Genomic DNA, 19,441 nt, shown 5'->3' with positions numbered 1-19,441 from the left:
AATTGTATAGAATTTACACACACAGACACAAATGAATACAAGTCAAACTGGGAAAATTCGAACAAGATAGGTTGACTGTATCAATGTCAATATCCTGATTGTGATATTATACTATAGTTTTGTAAAATGTTACCATTGCGGGAAAGTGGGCAAAGAGGAAAAGGAATCTCCTGGTATTATTTCTTTCTTTCTTTCTTTTTTTTCAGTGAAATGTATTACTTAACTATTACCACCTTTGGAGAAGCTGGACCTGACATGCCCAGTGTGCTGCTGGGTAGGAGTTAGCATCTGAAATCTGGCTCATAGAATGCTTAGTGAAATCCAGGCCCTGTGCTATGGCTCGATGCTTAAACCTTGGTTTCACACATCTGTGTCTGAGGAGAATAAACTGGGCGCCCCAAACTCCTTTTTTCCTTCCAAGTGATTTAAGATATGGGGAACACAGAGTGGGGCAAGAAGTGACCTAGGTAGGAAGTGTACCACCAAGACTTGCCAGAACTCTAGCTTTCATGATAATATTCATACCAAAACCCTGTTTCCCTTATAGAGGAACCATGCCCCTGAAAGTGTAGCCTGTTCTGATGAGGTTCCGTAATTCCATCTTCCTGGCACAGAGAATATCATCTAGATTGTTAGCCCCTTTGGGTAAGCTTCTCAGCCTGAAGTCTGTACTGTCACCTGGGAAGTTCTTAACCTAAAGCTTGGCTCAAATGCTCCCCCAACCCAGCCTTCATGCTCCCCCTTTTCCTAATGCTCTTGACTATGAATAGAGCATCTAGGCTCCCACTGCCTTTTAGTATAAACCCCCGCCTTCACCTTCTGTCTGTCTTGTTGGTTTCCTTTGATGCATGATGGAACACAGCCAGTGGAGCCTACCAGAGAAAAATAAATGAACTAGCTATGGCACTGGAAACAGGCTGCTTCTTGCTTATAATTTTGAGCTGGGAGTTAGGAGATAAACTGTTTCTCATCCACTGAAAAAAGAGTTCAGTTGTTTCACTTTAAATTATGCTGCTAAAAGGCATGTCGCGACTTCTGGGAATAAATGAACAATTTGGAGAATTTCCATCTCTTCTGGTCTTGGTTTGGATAGGGGTTAAGAGTGTGGAGCCTGAGGCTGAGGCACTGCATGTTTCATTTTCATCCAACCGCCTGTAATCCGCAGCCCTTGCCTTAACCTGTAGGAATTAATTTATTTTTCATGTTGCAGCATGGGTCTCACTCCTTGGTGAGGCTCTCCCCAGCCCTTCTATTCCCATTGTGCTCTCTTCTTAATGACTGTAACACTTAACTGCTTTTTACTACTCTTTTGGTCTTGAGCATATGTTACTTGATACTATATCGTTTCTTCTCACAGTAAATGACTCATCTGTTCTACTAGATTCTCTGCCTCTGCAGCTGAGGGACTGAGTCTTAGAGATCTGTGTATCCCTCCGTAGCACCTCACACGGCACCATGTACCATTTACCATGAGCAGAATGGACTGACTCAGTATCTGATTGTTCTGTACAGCAGAGCAGTTTAGGGTCCTTCTTGCAGGAGCCTGCAATCTCAGATGGGTACAGATAGACATAGAGAAACCCTGCACAGAGATGTGGATAAATGACCAAATATATTCTCTGGGGGGAGCACAGGGCAGGAGGTCGAGTGCCCAAGGAGGCAGATGGATGGAGGGAAGTAAGCCCCTGGTTTTAATTCCATTTTTCTCATTAAAATGCCCTTCTTGCATCCTTGGTCTCTTTCTACAGAATCCTGCCATCAGCATCACTGAAAATGTGCTGCATTTCAAAGGTCAGTATCCGGGCAAATGTTCTCAGTCCTCTACACAGTTAAAGAGACATAGTGGTGGTTGCTTTTTATTTTTATCTGTTTATTTTATTCACTTTCTGTTGATGCTCACCACTCTGATACTTGTGGGATAAGCTAGAATGTTTTGAGATGTATGATTAGAAAAGTCAATAATTTGTTTAATATCCTGTTTTCCCCTGGGAGAGGCAGTAGCTATAGAGAAAAGGTATCATGGGCTAGAAAATAGATTTATATCTTCTAGCTCTAAATCTGCGACCACCTCGGACAACTTATTCACTTCTCTGGACCTATAAAATGAGGGTATTGGGTTATAATCAGTGTTTCTCAAACTTGAGGATCCATGGACACCTGAACACACGTCCACAGGATCCTCCAGGGCCATAGACCCTAGATTAAGATACGTGTTATGGATTAAATATGGTCACTCTAAGTGATATGTAGCTCCATTGCAGCTGTGAACACAGTTGCAAACACTGAACTCCTGTGGTAGTACTTGATTATAAGGTAGCCATCTAGATGACCCAGAATATGCCTCTTTTTAAAAATATTATAACAAAACCCCCCAAATAGAAAATTTCTTAATGAGACTTTGTGGCTCCCTGATATATGTACAGACCAGTTTAATAAGCACTGCACTCTCGATGACATCTAAAAGCTTTCCAGCTCTTGACAGTCTTTGATTCTGTGAATCTGCCTCCGTCTCCTTCCTCCTCAGTTCACCAGCAAATTTTCTGCTGTGCCTAAGAGGGTAGGTCTGGATTCATTGTTACCCAGTAGGGTAACAGTGATAATAGGGTGGGATTCTCCCTGCTCTCTCTCTGTTCTGGTTCCTTGGAATGTCATTAGTACGTGACTGCGATTATGGGAGATTGAAGAGTTTCTGCTTTACATGAGACTCCATCTACCTTAATATACTTGCCTGAAAGCATAACCTGGCTTTTGAATCTCCTTTTCCAGGTGAGAGCAATGGTGGTAGCAGCTCAGATTTTGAGGGGGAATAAAAGGATAAAAGGAATAAAAGGATAAAAGTGTATCTTGCCACACGTGAAGCTTATAGACTGTCCTACCTTAAGGAATTCACGGTCTTAGAGAACGATAGCCACCTGTAGCACGTATTAGGCAAGTCATACCACATATGGCCAGATGAAGAAAGATAATCGCAGGAGGGAACCAAGTGAGAGAGTTAGAGGACAGGGATGTCCCACCGTCACTGGCTCCTAGGCACAGCACCTGCTTGCTTTGGGGAAAGGAGCCATGTCAAGGCACAGGGATGGCATGATGGTCACCCTGAGGACTTTCCTCCGACTTCCGTTTGTCCTCTCAGGAATGAGCTGAGAAAATGTTATTTTTCTTTTTTGTTCCATTTGGGATGTGCTAAAGGAACAGTCAGCTGCTCCATCATCTGCCCCTGGTTGGAAGGTGTTAAATTTACAGCTTTCTTTGAGACAGTCCAGCATTTCTATGTATCCTGTGGCTTTCCTTAACCACAGTCAAGATAATACACCTACTTGATTTTTCTCTGCTGTGGATTCAGAGCCAAAGTAAATGTGAAAGTTAAATTTATATCTATGTGTTACCTTTGGCTTTGCTTTCTGTGTTCTTTTTCCTGCCTGTTATTTGTACTGGGCATCACTGAGGCCGCATTCGAAGATTAAGTAAATACTCTGGAACTGCTCACCAGAAAGACATAAGGAGATAAACTTTTGTCCAGGATTTAGCTTATCTAGCTGTTGAGTAGCTCTGCTCACAAGCCCCCACTCATTTGCAGGACCCATTAATATTTGCATACCCCTGAAAGAACTGCACTAAGCTAACATTTGAATGGCCTTGCTCTGCACAAGTCCACAGTAACCCACATTTCTTTCTTTATAGCTCAGGGGCATGGTGCCAAAGGAGACAATGTTTATGAATTTCACCTGGAGTTCTTAGACCTTGTGAAGCCAGAGGTATGTTCTTTCCTTCCTCACTTCCCTGTCCATTTTAAGAAATAAATACTCGTAGTTTTGTGAAATGGGGAGCAAAGATTGTGGGGAAGAAGAAGATAAACCAAAGTAGAATATACTTTTGTTTGGAATAGAGCCCAGGTTTTAGCTTCAGAGGAAGAGGAAAGTTGGAGAACCTGAGTCGGATCTGGGCTCTGCCATTTATTAGTGGCGTGAATAATTCTCCTCACTTCTTTGAGTTTCAGTTTCCTCATGTGTTACGTGAAGGATTGGGTTAAGTGATCTCTATGGTTCTTTCCAGCTCTGAGATTCTTAATAGTCAGCAGTGGTTTAAGGGGTAGAGAATCTGTCTGGGGCTTGCTTTGGAGGCAAAGGGAGAGGCCACATAGAAGAATAATGAGCTGGAACAGCCCCTAAGAATTTGAGTTTAGTTGAGAAGACTCTGTAGTGAAAGACTCCCTGTGAAAAAGTTGTAACTGATACAGTACAGTTCTGGCCTTGAGGCAGGCCTTTCTAAAACAGTGCCAGAAACCATTGACCATTTGAATTGAGTCATCTTCATGGGAGGAAAATTTGGAAGGTAATGGTGCACTTGAGAAGGTGATTGGATGTAGTGCCTTGCGTGATGTAGATCTGGGAGGACGTTCATGCCAGTTTCTGCTCGGATAACCAAGAACTATCTGCCTTTCTTATCTTGCTTTCCTCCTGTGTCCTTCATGGGGGGAACCAGGGAAAGACTTGGCTGTTTTTACCAGTTCTTCCTTGTACCAGCCTTGGTCTAGTTGTTTTTTTTGCTTCAGGACTTTTAGGAACAAAGAAGGAAGGGGAGTAAGTATACAGTGCAGCTTCTCTGTATGGCCACAGTGGTTTGTACAGTTACAGGGGAAGGAGCGGGGGATGTGGGAGGGCATTCTCACGTTCTTGCTTTCTCTCCTAGCTGGTTTACAAACTGACCCAGAGGCAGGTGAACATCACGGTACAGAAGAAGGTGAGCCAGTGGTGGGAGAGACTCACCAAGCAGGAGAAGCGCCCACTGTTTTTGGCCCCTGACTTTGATCGTTGGCTGGACGAGTCTGATGCTGAAATGGAGCTCAGAGCCAAGGTCAGTAAGGACCGTAGGATCTAGACAGAAGTCATGAGGAACCCAAGTTATTTGGGCCACCTCAGATATCTATCAGAATCTGATAGACTAAGGACAAAGTTATAAATTCCCTGAAAGATCTGGAGATGTGGTTTTATAGAAGTACTGGTCATGTATTTTGTAGACTGTCCCTCAGTTGGGATTTGTTTGACGTTTTTCTCATGATCAGCGTAGGGCGATGGGTTTTGGGGAGGAAGCGCACAGAGGTAAAGTGCCATTCTTATCATGTCATATCAAGAATATGTACTATCAATATGACCTATCATTGTTGATATTAATCTTGATCATCTGGCTGAGGTAATTTTTGGCAGGTTTCTCCACTGTAGGGTTTCTCCACTGTAATGTTACTCCTCTCCTTCCTTTACTGTTCTCCTTGGAGGGAAGTCACTATGCATAGTCCACGCTTAAGGAGTCAGGAGTTATACTTCCCATTCTTAGGGTGGAGTGTCTGTATACTTTATTTGGAATTCTTCTGCATGGGAGATTTTTCTGTTCTCTCTCATTTATTTCTTCAGTCATTTATATCAGTATGGACTCATGAATATTTGTTTTATGGTTTGGGTTATAATCCAATACTATGTTATTTATTTTGTTGCTCAAATTGTTCTAGCTTTGGCCGCTGGAAGCTCTTGCAGTTGGCTCTTGTGTCCCTTTGACACAGCTCCATCATCATGGGCCTTTTTTTTTTTTTTTTTTCCTAAAGAAATGAATCCTTAATTTCTGGCACTATAAGCTACGCCAGGTTTATCTCGTATATTCCCTGCTCTGTTCTTTTTTATTGGAGAATGGTAGTGGAAACCAAGATCTGGGTGCTAGGTGCGCTCATTGTCTCTGGGGTGTCATTGCTTTTAGGCCCTCTCAGCTGATAGAACAAGGAAATCTATGTGTGTATACTAGCCCATGCATATACACTTATCTATAAATATTTCCATATATATCTATCTATATCTATATTAACCTAGTGTAAGTTCACACTGATGTTGGAGACGTGATTTTAGCTTCTGGAAAATTATATTATAGAGGTCTTAAAAATAAAATAGCAATCTATTTCCCACCTTAAATTTCTATTTTGTTTCCCCAGCCATAACAAATTTTCTGGATGTCTTTTCCAGCTCCAGGATTTTAAGGCTGCCCACTTTGTAGTTTGGAAGCCAGCTGATTGGTTTAATTCTGTGAGCATTGGATGGGCATTCTGTGATACTAGTGCTACCCAGTCAGGAGTCAGGCTTTTTGGCACCATGAGCTAGGACATTTTCCCCAAGGAAGCAAGGAGGTGGCTTTGAGGGAGCCAGATCACTTATCCAGCATGTGGACTTCTGCAAGCATCTGGGAATTCTAACTTGTGTTCTTTTTTTTTTAATTTATTTTTTATTGAAGTATAGTTGAAATACAATGTTGTGTTAATTACTGCTATATAGTAAAGTGACTCAGCTATACATATATACACATTCTTTTTCATATTCTTTTCCATTATGGTTTATCACAGGATATTGAATGTAGTTCCCTGTGCTATACTGTAGTCTAACTTGTGTTCTTGGAAAACTTCTGTCTGAATTCTAGGAAGAAGAACGCCTAAATAAACTCAGAATTGAAAGCCAAGGCTCCCCTGAAAGTAAGTTGCCCCTGCTGTTGTGGTAGTTGCCAGTTAACTTGTGACAGAGATGGGGGTATAGATGAGTGTGATGTGACAGGAGTGCTCGCATTGTGTAGGGGAGTTTATGAGAAATCCTTAATGTCCAGTGCTTAAGCTGTGCGCACCCACATCAGAAGTCTTACTTTTAAGGTTTTCCTTCTGTTGGGGGCCTAACACCATCTGAGTACACCAGGGTTAGTAAAGCAGAATGGAAGAAACTCAGTCTCCTGGACTGGCCTAATAGGTGGGTGCTAGGTGGCAGCAATTCCTGTAGAGGTGTGGAGATTATTGCATAAGTCCATGATTGCACTTCTTCCAGCCTGGTGTTTTTGTCCCAACTGAGATCGTAATGGCTGTGGTTGTCAACCTTAAAGATGGAAAGTATTCTGTATAGTCCTGCTGTTCATTAACCTTTTAAAAATCCAGTTCTATTTCTGTTTCTGCCCAAGCAAGCAGCTCTGTAAGTGTATTATCGTCTGGGTATCGTAGATTAAATTCAGCAGCTATCTTACATTTGTGGCGTATGGAAAGCATTGCACTAGGCCCTTGAGTTGTGGAGACAGTGACTCCATCAGAGCACCTGTGCTCAAACAGCTTCTGTTCTAGTAGGAGGACCATGCAGGTCTATACAAAACTAATGCTGAAAAGTAGAATAAAATAAGGGTTCGAAGTATGTCCTAAATTGAACTTTTTCAGTTTTAGTGGCACTTATTTGACATGCCATAAGTAGGAAAGGGGAAAGTTTTAGAGCAGTGGTTTTCAAACTATGTTCCATGGTACCCCGGGGGTTTCCAGAGATGCTTTGGAGGGATAGACCAAGCAAGCAGGTCTACTTCAATCAGAGCAGCTTGGCTTTTGTGTTTTATGTATTAGGGTTCTGAATAAAGTTTCTTTTTAAAAAGACATTTTATTGCTTTTTAAAAAAACTGAATAACCACTAATTTAGAGGAATTTTCTGCTTTAGAAAAGCAGAGGAGGGGAGAGGATTAGTGGAGGTGAAGAATAACAACATAAAAAGGCCACCTTGAGATCTGAGTTAGTTTTTTTTTTTTTTTTTTGCGGTACGCGGGCCTCTCACTGCTGTGGCCTCTCCCGTTGCGGGGCACAGGCTCCGGACGCGCAGGCTCAGCGGCCATGGCTCACGGGCCCAGCCGCTCCGCGGCATGTGGGATCTTCCCGGACTGGGGCACGAACCCGCATCCCCTGCATTGGCAGGCGGACTCTCAACCACTGCGCCACCAGGGAAGCCCTGAGTTAATTTTTTGGTGTTTTAGAGGGATAAACTTCTGAAATATGTAAAAATTCTTATATATGGATTTTTTAGGATCTTAGAAAAAGCTTTAACAGTTTTATCTAAATTCGTAAAGTTTCCTGATGAAAGAAGTTCTTTATATGGGGAAGTGTAATACATTTTTGTAGTTTTGAAGAAAAAAAATTTAATTAGTTAAATGTTTCTACAAGTCTGACTTTTTTGGCTCCTTAGGATAAGGCTATTTTTTTGGCGGTATGCAGGCCTCTCACTGTTGTGGCTTCTCCCGTTGCGGAGCACAGGCTCTGGATGCGCAGGCTCAACAGCCATGGCTCACGGGCCCAGCCGCTCTGCGGCACGTGGGATCCTCCTGGACCGGGGCGTGAACCCGTGTCCCCTGCATCGGCAGGCGGACTCTCAACCACTGCGCCACCTGGGAAGCCCCCTAGGATAAGGCTATTTTTGATTGACCACACTAATTGTGATTATTTGAGCATCAACCAAGTGTCTATGCAGAATATCTCTGTAGCAACACTGATATGTAGCTACAAAAATATGTGGGTAGGAATACATATGTAGCAGCAACACCTGAACTCTGTAGTTCTTCTCAAGAATTATCCTTTCCTTTGCCCTACTCCTTTGACTCAACCATGACTCTGTCTAAGCTCCTTACTCCTTCCTTAATTCCATAGTTGGCTCTGTCTTCACAAACCCTTAGGCTGCAGACAAAATTAATGTCCCTTATTCTCCTTCCTGCCTCTTGGTTTGTAATTTTCCTCCTTTGGTTATATCCTCATTTTACCATCTTTCAAAGCCCAGATCAGATACCATCTCATCCATGCAGACTTGCCTGATACATGCTTCTCCAGCCTAAAGTCATTTTTCTCACCTTGAAATTTTCACAAGACATTACCTGTCACTCTCAATCTTGTAATATGGTTTTTAGATTGTAAACTCTTTGAGGGCAGCATCATGTCTTAACCATCCTTGAATCTCAGTAGTGCTACTCACAGTATCTTGTATATTGTAGGTGTTCAGTTAATGCTTGTTTAGATGGATATATGAGCAAATATCAGAAATTTTTATTACAGTTTCTATCTCTTTGAGCTAGTTTGACCTGCATGACCTAAAAAAATTCTAGAAAAGAAGAAACTGTAGATTATATTAAGATGACAAGAGCAAGAGCTGAGTATAGCTTTATTTCCTTTTAATGCCTCCTTAACTAGTCAGTCATTCTTTGCCAGAAGTAATTTTTCTTTTTCCCTCTTGGATTTGTTAAGTCTGTATACTTACTCTTCAATGCTGTGAGGGGAAAGACTGCTGAACACATACCTTGGACTACGATGTTCCTTATAATTTTTCCTTATCTGTTTTTCTATGGGACCAGGAGCCCAGGTTGGTGCAGACCTGGGCCAGGTATTTTTGGGGGAGCTTAGGGCACCCAAGTAGTAAAGAGGGATGAAGTCATTCAAGTATGCCCCACATACCCATCTCCTGCTGTGACTACTGCTTTTAACAGCTTACCACCTTGCTTTGCTTTTCAGCTCTTGCAAGCTTGAAGAAAGGATACCTGTTCATGTATAATCTAGTGCAGTTCTTGGGATTCTCCTGGATATTTGTCAACATGACTGTGCGGTTCCTTATCTTGGGAAAAGGCAAGTGCAAAATTTCAAGGCTAGTTTTCTTTTTTCAGTAGTTTGGCCCCCTATTCACCAAAAGTAACAGTCTCTGCCTTTGGTATTAACAATACCACCACTCCCACCCCCTAACCCCCCACCATATTTGTGTAGCACTTCATGCCTTTCATTGTATGCTCACATCTTTCACTTCCCTTGGCCTTGTGAAACAGGCAGACTGGATGTTCTGTCCATTTAATAGATGAGAAAACAGGCTTGGAGATTGTCAAAGAAATGGTCCACATCCACACAGCTAGCCAGGGGTACATCTTGGGCTGACATCCCTTTCTTATTCACTGCTTGATAGTTCATTTATAACTAAATAAATTGAGGTGATACTCACAATGTCAAAGTTATACAAGTCCTTAAGGGATCTCACCCCTTTGGAGCCTAAATAGACTAAATGGACTATTGTAAAACTGAATGAAAAGACTATCATAAAGATATTAGTTCTTGGGGCTTCCCTGGTGGCGCAGTGGTTAAGAATCCGCCTGCCGAGGCAGGGGACATGGGTTCGAGCCCTGGTCCGGGAAGATCCCACATGCGGCAGAGCAACTAAGCCCGTGCACCACAACTAGTGAGCCTGCTCTCTAGAGCCCGTGAGCTGCAACTACTGAGCCCCCGTGCCACAACTACTGAAGCCTGCGTGCCTAGAGCCCGTGCTCTGCAACAAGAGAAGCCATTGCAATGAGAAGCCCATGCACTGCAACGAAGAGTAGCCCCCGCTTGCCGCAACTAGAGAAAGCACACGCACAGCAACACAGACTCAACTCAGCCAAAAATAAATAAATAAAAATTTATATTAAAAAAATAGTTACTAGTTCTTGCTAAATTAATTTATATGTTTAACAGAATTCTGGCCAAAGTAAATGACAACAGAACATTTTTGAGAATGTGATCTAAAGTATTCTGAAATTTTATTGTGAACAATAAATAGATAATAAAATTTGAGGGAAGAAAGAGTAATGGGAGAGGACTTTCTCTACCTGGCATGAAAGAATGTAATTAAAATAGTATAGCACTAGCATAAGAATAGAGTAATTAATAGAGCAGATTAGGTGGCTCAGAAATAGGTCTTACATTATATATATATATATATATATATATATATATATATATATATCTCCAGATTATGGATATGATAAAAAAAAGGAATCATGAATCAGCGGAAAGGAAAGTATTTTCCAATCATTTTTTTTTATTAGATGGGAAATGTTTCTAAAAAGTGGTTAGGTTTGGGAGGCAGATAATCTGTTTGACTCTTCTCACACTGTATACAAAAATAAATCCCCCCAAAGGATTTAGGCGCCATATATCAAAAAGTTAAGTAATAATAGAAGATAAAGTAAATTTTTATAAAATCACATGTGGAGGGTTAGGACGTTCTAACCTTAAAAATGATAGAAGAAATCATGAAGAAAAAGGTCAATGTATTTGACTACATAAAATGCCTAAATTTCCATATATGTAAAAACATCCAGCCAAAACAACATTAAAGATTAAAAGCATATTGAGTTGAGCAAAATGGGGATGGGCAGGGTTGGTGGAAAATTGCAACAAATATCGGCAAGGGCTGTTGCTTGTTCTACATATAAAGAACTTGTACAAATTGATTTTAGAATGTGAAAACTCCACCCAATAGATAAATAAAGGTCATGTACAGGCAGTTCATAAGAGGAAATAAAACTAATTCAGCACACAGCAAAATGTTTAACTCAGTAATGGTGAAGGAAATGAAAAATATTATTTTTTATGTATCAATTTTGCAAAGTTGTAAAAGACACCTAATTCAAGACAACATATGCTAAAATAAACACAACAGTGGCTACTGGGAGGGTCCATAAGTACAACAGCTCTTTGGGAAAATCATTTTGCAAGGTGCATTGAGAACCTTAACTGTTCATATCCTTGAACTTGGTTATTTCATTTCTGGAAATACGTTCTAAAGAAATAATTGAAACCACAAGAAAAGCTTTTTCAAAAAGATATACATTATGACATTATTTATATTAGTGACAAATTACAAACTACCTAAATGTCCAGCAATGAAGGATTGGTTTAGATTGTTCACTCAGTGGAATGTTGTAAAGCAAATATAAAGTATTTAAAGAGGTTGTAATAATACGGAAGAATACTTATGATGGGCTAAAAAGGTAACATAAATTTGTTTTTCCAGTTTGATCACACCAATATAAAAAGGAGAAAAAAAACTGAACCAATAAATGTGAAATGATTGGAAGAAAGGGCACCGTTTTCAAATGGTTTGAAAGGATCATTTAAAATTTTTTCCTTATTTTATAAAGTAAATATGAGGAAAAATATGAGCATAATGGAAAATATAAACTATTTAAAAAGAGAAAAAAATCCTGTAGACTCTTTTACTCTTCAGTCCTAAATTTTTCCCATCTGAGTTTTGTAAAGGTGAATTGCAATTAGCTCCAGAATCTTGTGAAAGAAGTGCATGTTGTTTTTCCAGCCTTCTTAATACCTTGGAATTCTGCAAAGCACAGTAGCAGGCTAGTGAAAAACTTCCCAAATGCCTAGTATCTTATAGTCATGTGTAACCAGAGGTCTACAGATGAGTTATTTAAAGAAACAAAGGAAGTCTCAGACAGTTGTTCTCAGATCTGTAGCTCTTACTAGTATGGATTTATCACAAGTCCCATGGAATGACTAGGTACATTCAAATTCATAAATAATTTATTTAACCTAACATAGTTGGATCGATTCTGAATGTTCAAGCCTGCTAGCTGTTAGGGGATCCACTCCAAAAGCTGCTAAGTTATCTGGGTCATGTGTTTAAGCTGCCTGGATTTGTAATTTCTATTTTGGCTCTGAGCCCCTTCCTAAACCACCTACTGGAATGGAGCTGCTGGTGTAATTCTTCTCTTATCAGTCCTCAAAGGTGTAATAAGGACCTGGGCCTGGTACCCAGGGTCATAGTTTGTCCTTTGCAATTATCTCTTTTTGAATAAAGGATGTTGGTGAATGGCAGATTCTACACATGTACTTGTTTTTTTCACGTAAACATGTATGTGCTAAACTTCTCATGCTAAGGAAATAGCAAACTCTTAGGCTTATGTAGAAACTGTTGCCTCTCTCTCTCTATTAATACTTTTTTATTAAATAAATTAAAAAATTTTTCTAATTATAAAAATGTGTTAATAATTAAAGACTTAAATAAAACAAAACAAAAGCTCTACCATAATCCCATCTATCAGAGCAACAGATTCTTGGCACCTTGTTGTATATCTTTCTAAACCCATATAACTTTCATAGGAACAGTTCCTAAAGTGGAATTACAAGATTAAAGGGCAGATTATTTTTATTTTATCTTGTTTATTTATTTAAAATGAATTTTTATTGGAGTATAGTTGCTTTACAATGTGTTAGGGGCAGATTGCTTTTAAGGATTTTGATTTATACTGCCCAGAAAGAGTATACTATTTTATAGTACCACTATTTAAATCTATATCCATTAACATATGAGTGCCTTTTAGAACTTTTAAAAAGTTTTTTCAAATCATAAAAGGAATTGGGCTGATTTAAGAACGTTTGGAAAATGGGAGAAAACCAGAGAGGAGGTGCGGTGGGATGGAAGGGGAGGTGAATAAGCCATTGTCCATCACTGTTAATATTTCCATATGTTTCCTTTTAGTCTTTTTTTTCTCCTGCAGTTAAAAATTATAGTCATACTGTGTGTACAATTTTGCATCTTGTTTTTAAAACAGTATTATAAGCATTTTAATGTTATTAATATTCTTTATAACAGTCATTTTAGAAATCAGATTTCTATTCCTGAATTGAAACAGGATGAATTTCCCGTAAAATCAGAGGCAAAGCAACAAGATCTTATTTTTATTTACCATATGCCGAATCTTAAGTCACAACTTTCTAGTTCAAAGTAATGGAGAACCTCATTTTTCAAAGATAATTTGTCCAAGAAATTAATAAGTGAATCCCCTGAAAAAGGATACCAGAATTTCATTGTAAATGGCAACAAAAAGATTTGATTGGGATTTTGTCTTGACAAGGGACATTTAAAATTATGAATAAATTTTTTATCTTATATATAGAAAAATTTAAATTGTAATTTTGCATTACTTCCTCAAAGAAAAGAATTGGTCAAATTTTGAACTTACTTATTGGTGGAATTTTTCCAGCAAAATTATGCAATAACACTATATACCATTCTTCATTTTTTTGCGTTTGACTTTGTAGCAGGATTGTAAAGTGGATCATTTTCATGAGAATGTTAGAGAGTTTTTTAGTTTTTGCAAGAGGCTTGTTTTATTCATTTGATATTTAAACTGTATTCTTTTGAGGTGCCTGCAGTGTCATCTTTGTTGGTAAGGTGCCTAACTCTGCCATTTCTTAGAGGCACTACTTTAATAGGCAGAGAGGCAAGAATCCTAAACCTTCTACAATGTGCAGGACAAAGAATTGTCTTGCCCAAAATGTCAGTGGTGCCCTGGCTGAGAAACACTGCAAAGAGGAATGTACGAATCCAGGATGTCAAGTGAGGATCAGTATGAAAAGTGAAGGATATTAAATTATGGAGCACTCCAAATTGATACCACATTTGTTGTCCTCATATAAGGAATAACTATCATTTAAATTGTTATATAATATTCCATGAAATAGATATACTATGGTTTACTCAAACTTTCCATACTCTTAGGTTTATACCATTTCTTTTCTTTTTTTTTTTTTTTTTTTTTTTTGTGGTACGTGGGCCTCTCACTGTTGTGGCCTCTCCCATTGTGGAGCACAGGCTCTGGACGCGCAGGCTCAGCGGCCATGGCTCATGGGCCCAGCTGCTCCCCGGCATGTGGGATCTTCCCGGACCGGGACACGAACCCATGTCCCCTGCATTGGTAGGTGGACTCTCAACCACTGTGCCACCAGGGAAGACCCCATTTATTTGTACAGTTTTTGAGACTTTAAAAGGCTAGGTTGCAGTTGATATATGTATAAATGAGATAATGGATCTGAAAAGAATTATCATTGTGCTTTGATATATAGATTTTTCAGCATATAATAACTGAGTGAAGTCTAGGTATGTGTCTTTTCTTGCCTTTTAAAACTGAGAAGGGCATACAGGGTTTATGTGTTAACTTTCTGGTAAACAGTAGAATTTACTATTCAGGCCCATGGAGGGGTGAATAGTGAACTTGACTCTGACTGGATGTTTATTATACTTTTCCTAAAATTCCTTTCGTGTAAAGAGTTATCTAGTGTGCAAAATACTTCTGTTGGAGTTTGCCAGTTGATTTACCCTTAATGTGTATTTGTCCCATAGAGTCCTTTTATGACACGTTCCACACCGTGGCTGACATGATGTATTTCTGCCAGATGCTGGCAGTTGTGGAAGCTATCAATGCAGCAATTGGAGTCACTAAGTCACCAGTGATACCTTCTCTTTTCCAGGTATTGAACAGTTGAGCTCGAGGGTGGGGAATGAAAGGTTTCAATGTTTATTTAGTAGGTATCCACACTTTGCTGGGAAGTCTCAGTTAGTAAAAATACCTATTTGCACAGGAATAGCATTGTTTTATCTGAACAGGTTGGAAAATGTGAAACCTGAGGGATATTTTTTAAAATAGACTTTTGCCATTTCAGGTCTATTTTATTGTTTATAATATCTTCGTGATACCACAAAGTTATAAAAAGAGCTTTAAAACTAGGGAAGCTTGATTCTCAGGCAGGAGTGGAAAACCCTAACCTCTTCTTAGATAGGGGTGTGCCTGGTCTCCTACCACCTCAGGTCAATGAAGGTGGTGTAATACCTGGGAACTCTCTTCACTTTGGACTTTCTTCCATGTATGAAGGTGGCTCTTCTGACTCATGTGGGGAGTTCCCCCCCACTCCCAGGACATCTAGGTTGTTTCCTAATATTTGGAAGATTGCTCTCAGGAATGGGACATCAAAGTCTTTCAGCTTCCTTGCCTTGTTCCCTAACTATATATATTCTTAGATACCACCAACCCAGACTCGGGGAATCAGGTGACTGTTGGCTAGTCTCGTCTGGATGCTGTTTTTATAGTTCAGCCCTTTTCTGGCATATCAGCTCTGGCGTTCTGACAGTATCACTTGCATGGTAAAGGGTGTTAATACAATAGCCTTGTTATTTCTTGGTTTTCTGTCCTTGGAAAGAGGTTGTTTTGTTTAGTTCAAAAAAATAAAAGTGGATAGTGAGTGACCCACTAATATGGAATAATATTTTTTTATATCAAAGACTGATACAAATAAGCATCAGGGTAGAATTTCTAGGGCAAAATAGGTTCGGTGTCATCACATCACATGCCTCCAGTGCATGCCATTCATGTAGAATACAATGTGAGTGAAGCCTTTTGGAGTTGGGCAATACCACATGCGCCAACATGGTTGAATCTTGGGAATGTCACATTGAGTAAGAAGCAAGTCAGAGTATAATACATAGAGTATGCTTTCAGAAAGTTTAAAATCAAGCAAAATGAAACAATATACTGTTGAGGAATACATACATAAGTAGTAAAACTATAAAGACAAGCAGTGGAATGGTTAACACAAGATAGTAGTTTCTGGGACTTCCCTGGTGGTCCAGTGGTTAAGAATCTGCCTTCCAATACAGGGGACGCAGTTTCGATCCCTGGTCAGGGAACTAAGATCCCACATGCCGTGGGGCAACTAAGCCCGCGCGCCACAACTAGAGAGAAGCCTGCATGCCTCAACGAAAGATCCCGCATGCTGCAACTAAGACCCAAAGCAGCCAAAAATAAATAAATATTTAAAAAAACCCCACAAAAGATAGTAGTTACTTACTACGGGGAGGGAGGGGGTGTGCCACACTGGTAACGTTCTGTTTCTTAACTTGTGTTATGCAGACGCAGATGTTCACTTGGCAGTATTCTTTAAACTGTGTTTGAACGTGTGTAATACACACACACACACGTCCACAAATACTGGCTTGGGTACTTTAACTTGGTCTAAGTTTTCTCAGTCGTTTTCTATTTACCTTGAATTTAGTGGGGTTACGTTTCAGATAATACATTTATATGTTGTTTTTTGAAAATATATTTTAAAACTTCTTTCTCTCTTTTGGGTCCTTTTAATAGCTTCTTGGAAGAAACTTCATTTTGTTTATCGTCTTTGGCACCATGGAAGAAATGCAAAACAAAGCTGTGGTTTTCTTTGTGTTTTATATATGGAGCACAGCTGAAATTTTGAGGTGGGTAGAAATGCCAGGATGGTGTTTGAGTGCTTCTCCCACTCTGGAGCACCTCTCTTCTTGAGGGAGTTGCTGTCTTATCCAGAGTCTCATTTGATTTGAGGTTAAGGTTCTATGTGTGGAGAGTTCTACCTGCATCTGTGTGCTCTGTAAAGGTGAGGCAGTTTTTTTTTTTTTAAACAGTCAATGGATCATAATACCAGCCTGGGCACTGGAGAGCAGAGGGAGAGATCCAGAGAAATGAAAGGATCTTACCCTTCAGGATCTTGCTGTCTTGTTGGAAAGAGAGCACTCATTCACATGGAAAAATTCTTGAAAGGGCTGAAGAAACAGGGGGCTGAAGGAGCATCCCAGGTTGGATGGAAGTAGTAAAGACTAGCCTTCGAGAAGGGTTGATAGAAATGAATCTTTTACTACAAGATTACTGAAGTTTGAATTGACCTCTTATCTGATTCTTCCATTCTCAGTTGTCAATAGAAGAAATATCTTTAAAAAGAAAAAAAGATCCAATTAAAGTAGATGTGTTCTTCTTTACCAGACCATACATACTCCATACTTCTTCCCTTTTCAGTCAAGTGGAGGGTTGGTTTTGCAAATTGACTCCTCAGCTCTAGGTTTGGTGGTATTTTGGTAAAGTTGACAGTTAAGAGGGAGAAAAGACGTCAGCAGTCCTAGATTGTGTTTAAATGGAGTCTGTATCCCATGGCACCCAGTATACCCTCTAATTTACTTAACACAAAGGTGAAAGAGATTATAGGTACTTAATATTAACTTTTACTGTTTGGGAGGAAGCAACTTTTTTTTATGTTACCTCTTTTTAAATAGAGTATTCCTGATTATAGATTAGAGGTCTTTTGTATACTTTAATTTTGGTAATGTTCATTTATGCAGCGATAAAGTGTCTGTCAAAGTATCTGTCATCTTTACCTACTTGGAATGTAGATCAACTAGGAATAAAGCCAAAATGCTTCTGAGCATCTGTTCTATATACTGAACCTTTTCATAGAGGGTTCCTTTGAGACCTAAACTTAGTCTGCCGTTATTGAGAATTCATATCCTTTGAAGATTGGAGGAGGAGCATGATGGGAGTTTATAATTCTGCTAAGAAGAAGCCATGTGTGGCTAATTGTGAAATTATTGTTGAATGATGTTCTAGGGTTGCATTCAGTGGCTTTTAACATGTTAATTCCTTATTTTCAATAGGTACCCCTTCTACATGCTTTCCTGCATTGACATGGATTGGAAGGTGCTCACATGGCTTCGTTACACTATGTGGATTCCCCTATATCCTCTGGGATGTTTGGCAGAAGGTGCTTTCAGGAACTCTAGGTTTTATACCTTAATTCCAAGGGGTGGCCAGATCTTTCTTCCTCCCTCTGCCAGCCTTAGTCTGAAATATGGGTGTTGAACTTTTCAAGAATTTCTTTCTAGTGGCTTCCTTCCACATGACTCCTGGTATCTAGACTGTTCCAAGGAAGTAGCTCATTTTGTTAAGGTTTGGAAGCTGGGTGGTCATGCACTGCATGCTTCCTATTTATATGGTACTTTAAATTTTCCAAAGCAAGTTCTTATTGATGACTTCATGTTATTACGACAAACACCTAGTGAGTGAGTCAGGGATTTTTCTCTTCATTTTATGGAATAGGAAGCCCAGTGCTATCAGATGACTGTTCCTCATTTATCCTTGTTGTCAGCTTGGAGGCTTATTTCCTAGGAAAGCTAGGGGGAAAAAAAAAGAGACATGAGCCCATTGTACAAAGAGAGGAGGAAGAAGCATTTTCAACAAACCCAGAAACTTTGAGGGGTTAGAAGGTTCTATCAGTAGATGTGACTGTATTTCATTTGCTTCTAAAATGTTCTTGTTTCTGCTTTTCAGCCGTCTCAGTGATCCAGTCCATTCCAATATTCAATGAAACAGGAAGATTCAGCTTCACATTGCCATATCCAGTGAAAATCAAAGTTAGATTTTCCTTTTTTCTTCAGATTTATCTTATAATATTATTTTTAGGTAAGTATTGGCTCTATAATAGACCTTTTTTCTGTTACTTCTTAGAAGGTAGAGTTAAATGATTCAGAGTTTTAAAAATCCTTATTAGTATTCTTACTTTCAAAAGAGTAGAAATAAGTTAGAGAACGATTACTTTGCCAAATAGACCCAGTAGGAGAATATGCTATGTGTGGAAGTATTTCTTCCCATATCTCCAATGAGTGAGTTATCTTCTTGAAATGCTCTAGGTCATTGGGACTTCACCATACTTCATGTTTAAAACAATGTAAGCAGCTCTTTTAAAACTGAGTAAAAAATGAATAAAAAGCTCATTTTACTTCTGCTAATTTCAGTAGCAGATCCCTTATCCAGAGGAATTATTACAGAGGTGGTGATACAGTTGGCAGCAAGGAGGGAAGGCAGTAAAGGCCTCTGAGCAGCCAGGAGACGTCAGAAGGCTTCTACCTAACAATAGGAAAGCCCCCCACTCCTCATGTAAAGCGTTGCTTATTTATTAATTTTAATATAAAACCATAAAGTTTTGCCTTAACTCATAAAAACTAAGCACTAAAAGAAGGGAAAGAGAAGTAAACCTATATTATTGCAAATATGAGAGATTTAAAAGCCTTCCTAATTATGAGGATTGTTTACTTTAGATAAAGTTCTAACACATTTTAATATACTTACATATATTTCTCCCTGTTGTATTTCACAAAAGTCTTGAGGTGGCCTTGAAGTATGGCTCTGTGGTCTCCTGGCAACAGAAGGATGTGACAGCAGATAGTATACTGGT

At 39.4% G+C, this 19,441-nt stretch overlaps 2 protein-coding genes across 4 annotated transcripts in view; one reads left to right on the top strand and one right to left on the bottom strand.

The window, feature by feature from the left end:
- Positions 1-19,441, top strand: part of HACD3 (3-hydroxyacyl-CoA dehydratase 3) — a 32,818-nt gene that overhangs the window by 9,018 nt on the left and 4,359 nt on the right. For 2 of the 3 annotated variants that reach the window (XM_022579809.3, XM_089907100.1), the window contains exons 2-10: positions 1,749-1,791; positions 3,682-3,755; positions 4,690-4,854; positions 6,454-6,505; positions 9,320-9,430; positions 14,754-14,881; positions 16,549-16,661; positions 17,865-17,971; positions 18,538-18,669. In XM_022579809.3, coding sequence (XP_022435517.1) covers positions 1,749-1,791; positions 3,682-3,755; positions 4,690-4,854; positions 6,454-6,505; positions 9,320-9,430; positions 14,754-14,881; positions 16,549-16,661; positions 17,865-17,971; positions 18,538-18,669 — 925 coding nt within the window. The remainder of the gene's footprint in view (positions 1-1,748; positions 1,792-3,681; positions 3,756-4,689; positions 4,855-6,453; positions 6,506-9,319; positions 9,431-14,753; positions 14,882-16,548; positions 16,662-17,864; positions 17,972-18,537; positions 18,670-19,441) is intronic. The other variant, XM_089907101.1, reaches the window with a different exon arrangement.
- The window catches only part of INTS14 (integrator complex subunit 14), a 52,186-nt gene continuing 40,300 nt past the window's right edge, over positions 7,556-19,441 (bottom strand). Inside the window, exons 13-14 of the transcript XR_016392074.1 lie at positions 19,336-19,402; positions 7,556-18,380 (exon numbers count right to left, since the gene is read on the bottom strand). The gene's annotated coding sequence lies outside the window, so the exon portion shown is untranslated. The remainder of the gene's footprint in view (positions 18,381-19,335; positions 19,403-19,441) is intronic.

The sequence above is a fragment of the Delphinapterus leucas genome, chromosome 2 (genome assembly GCF_059928025.1).
Source record: "Delphinapterus leucas isolate spDelLeu-1000000601 "Yukka" chromosome 2, BTC_Dleu_Yukka2, whole genome shotgun sequence".
NCBI lineage: Eukaryota > Metazoa > Chordata > Mammalia > Artiodactyla > Monodontidae > Delphinapterus > Delphinapterus leucas.
This window is presented reverse-complemented; position numbering and strand designations above follow the sequence as displayed.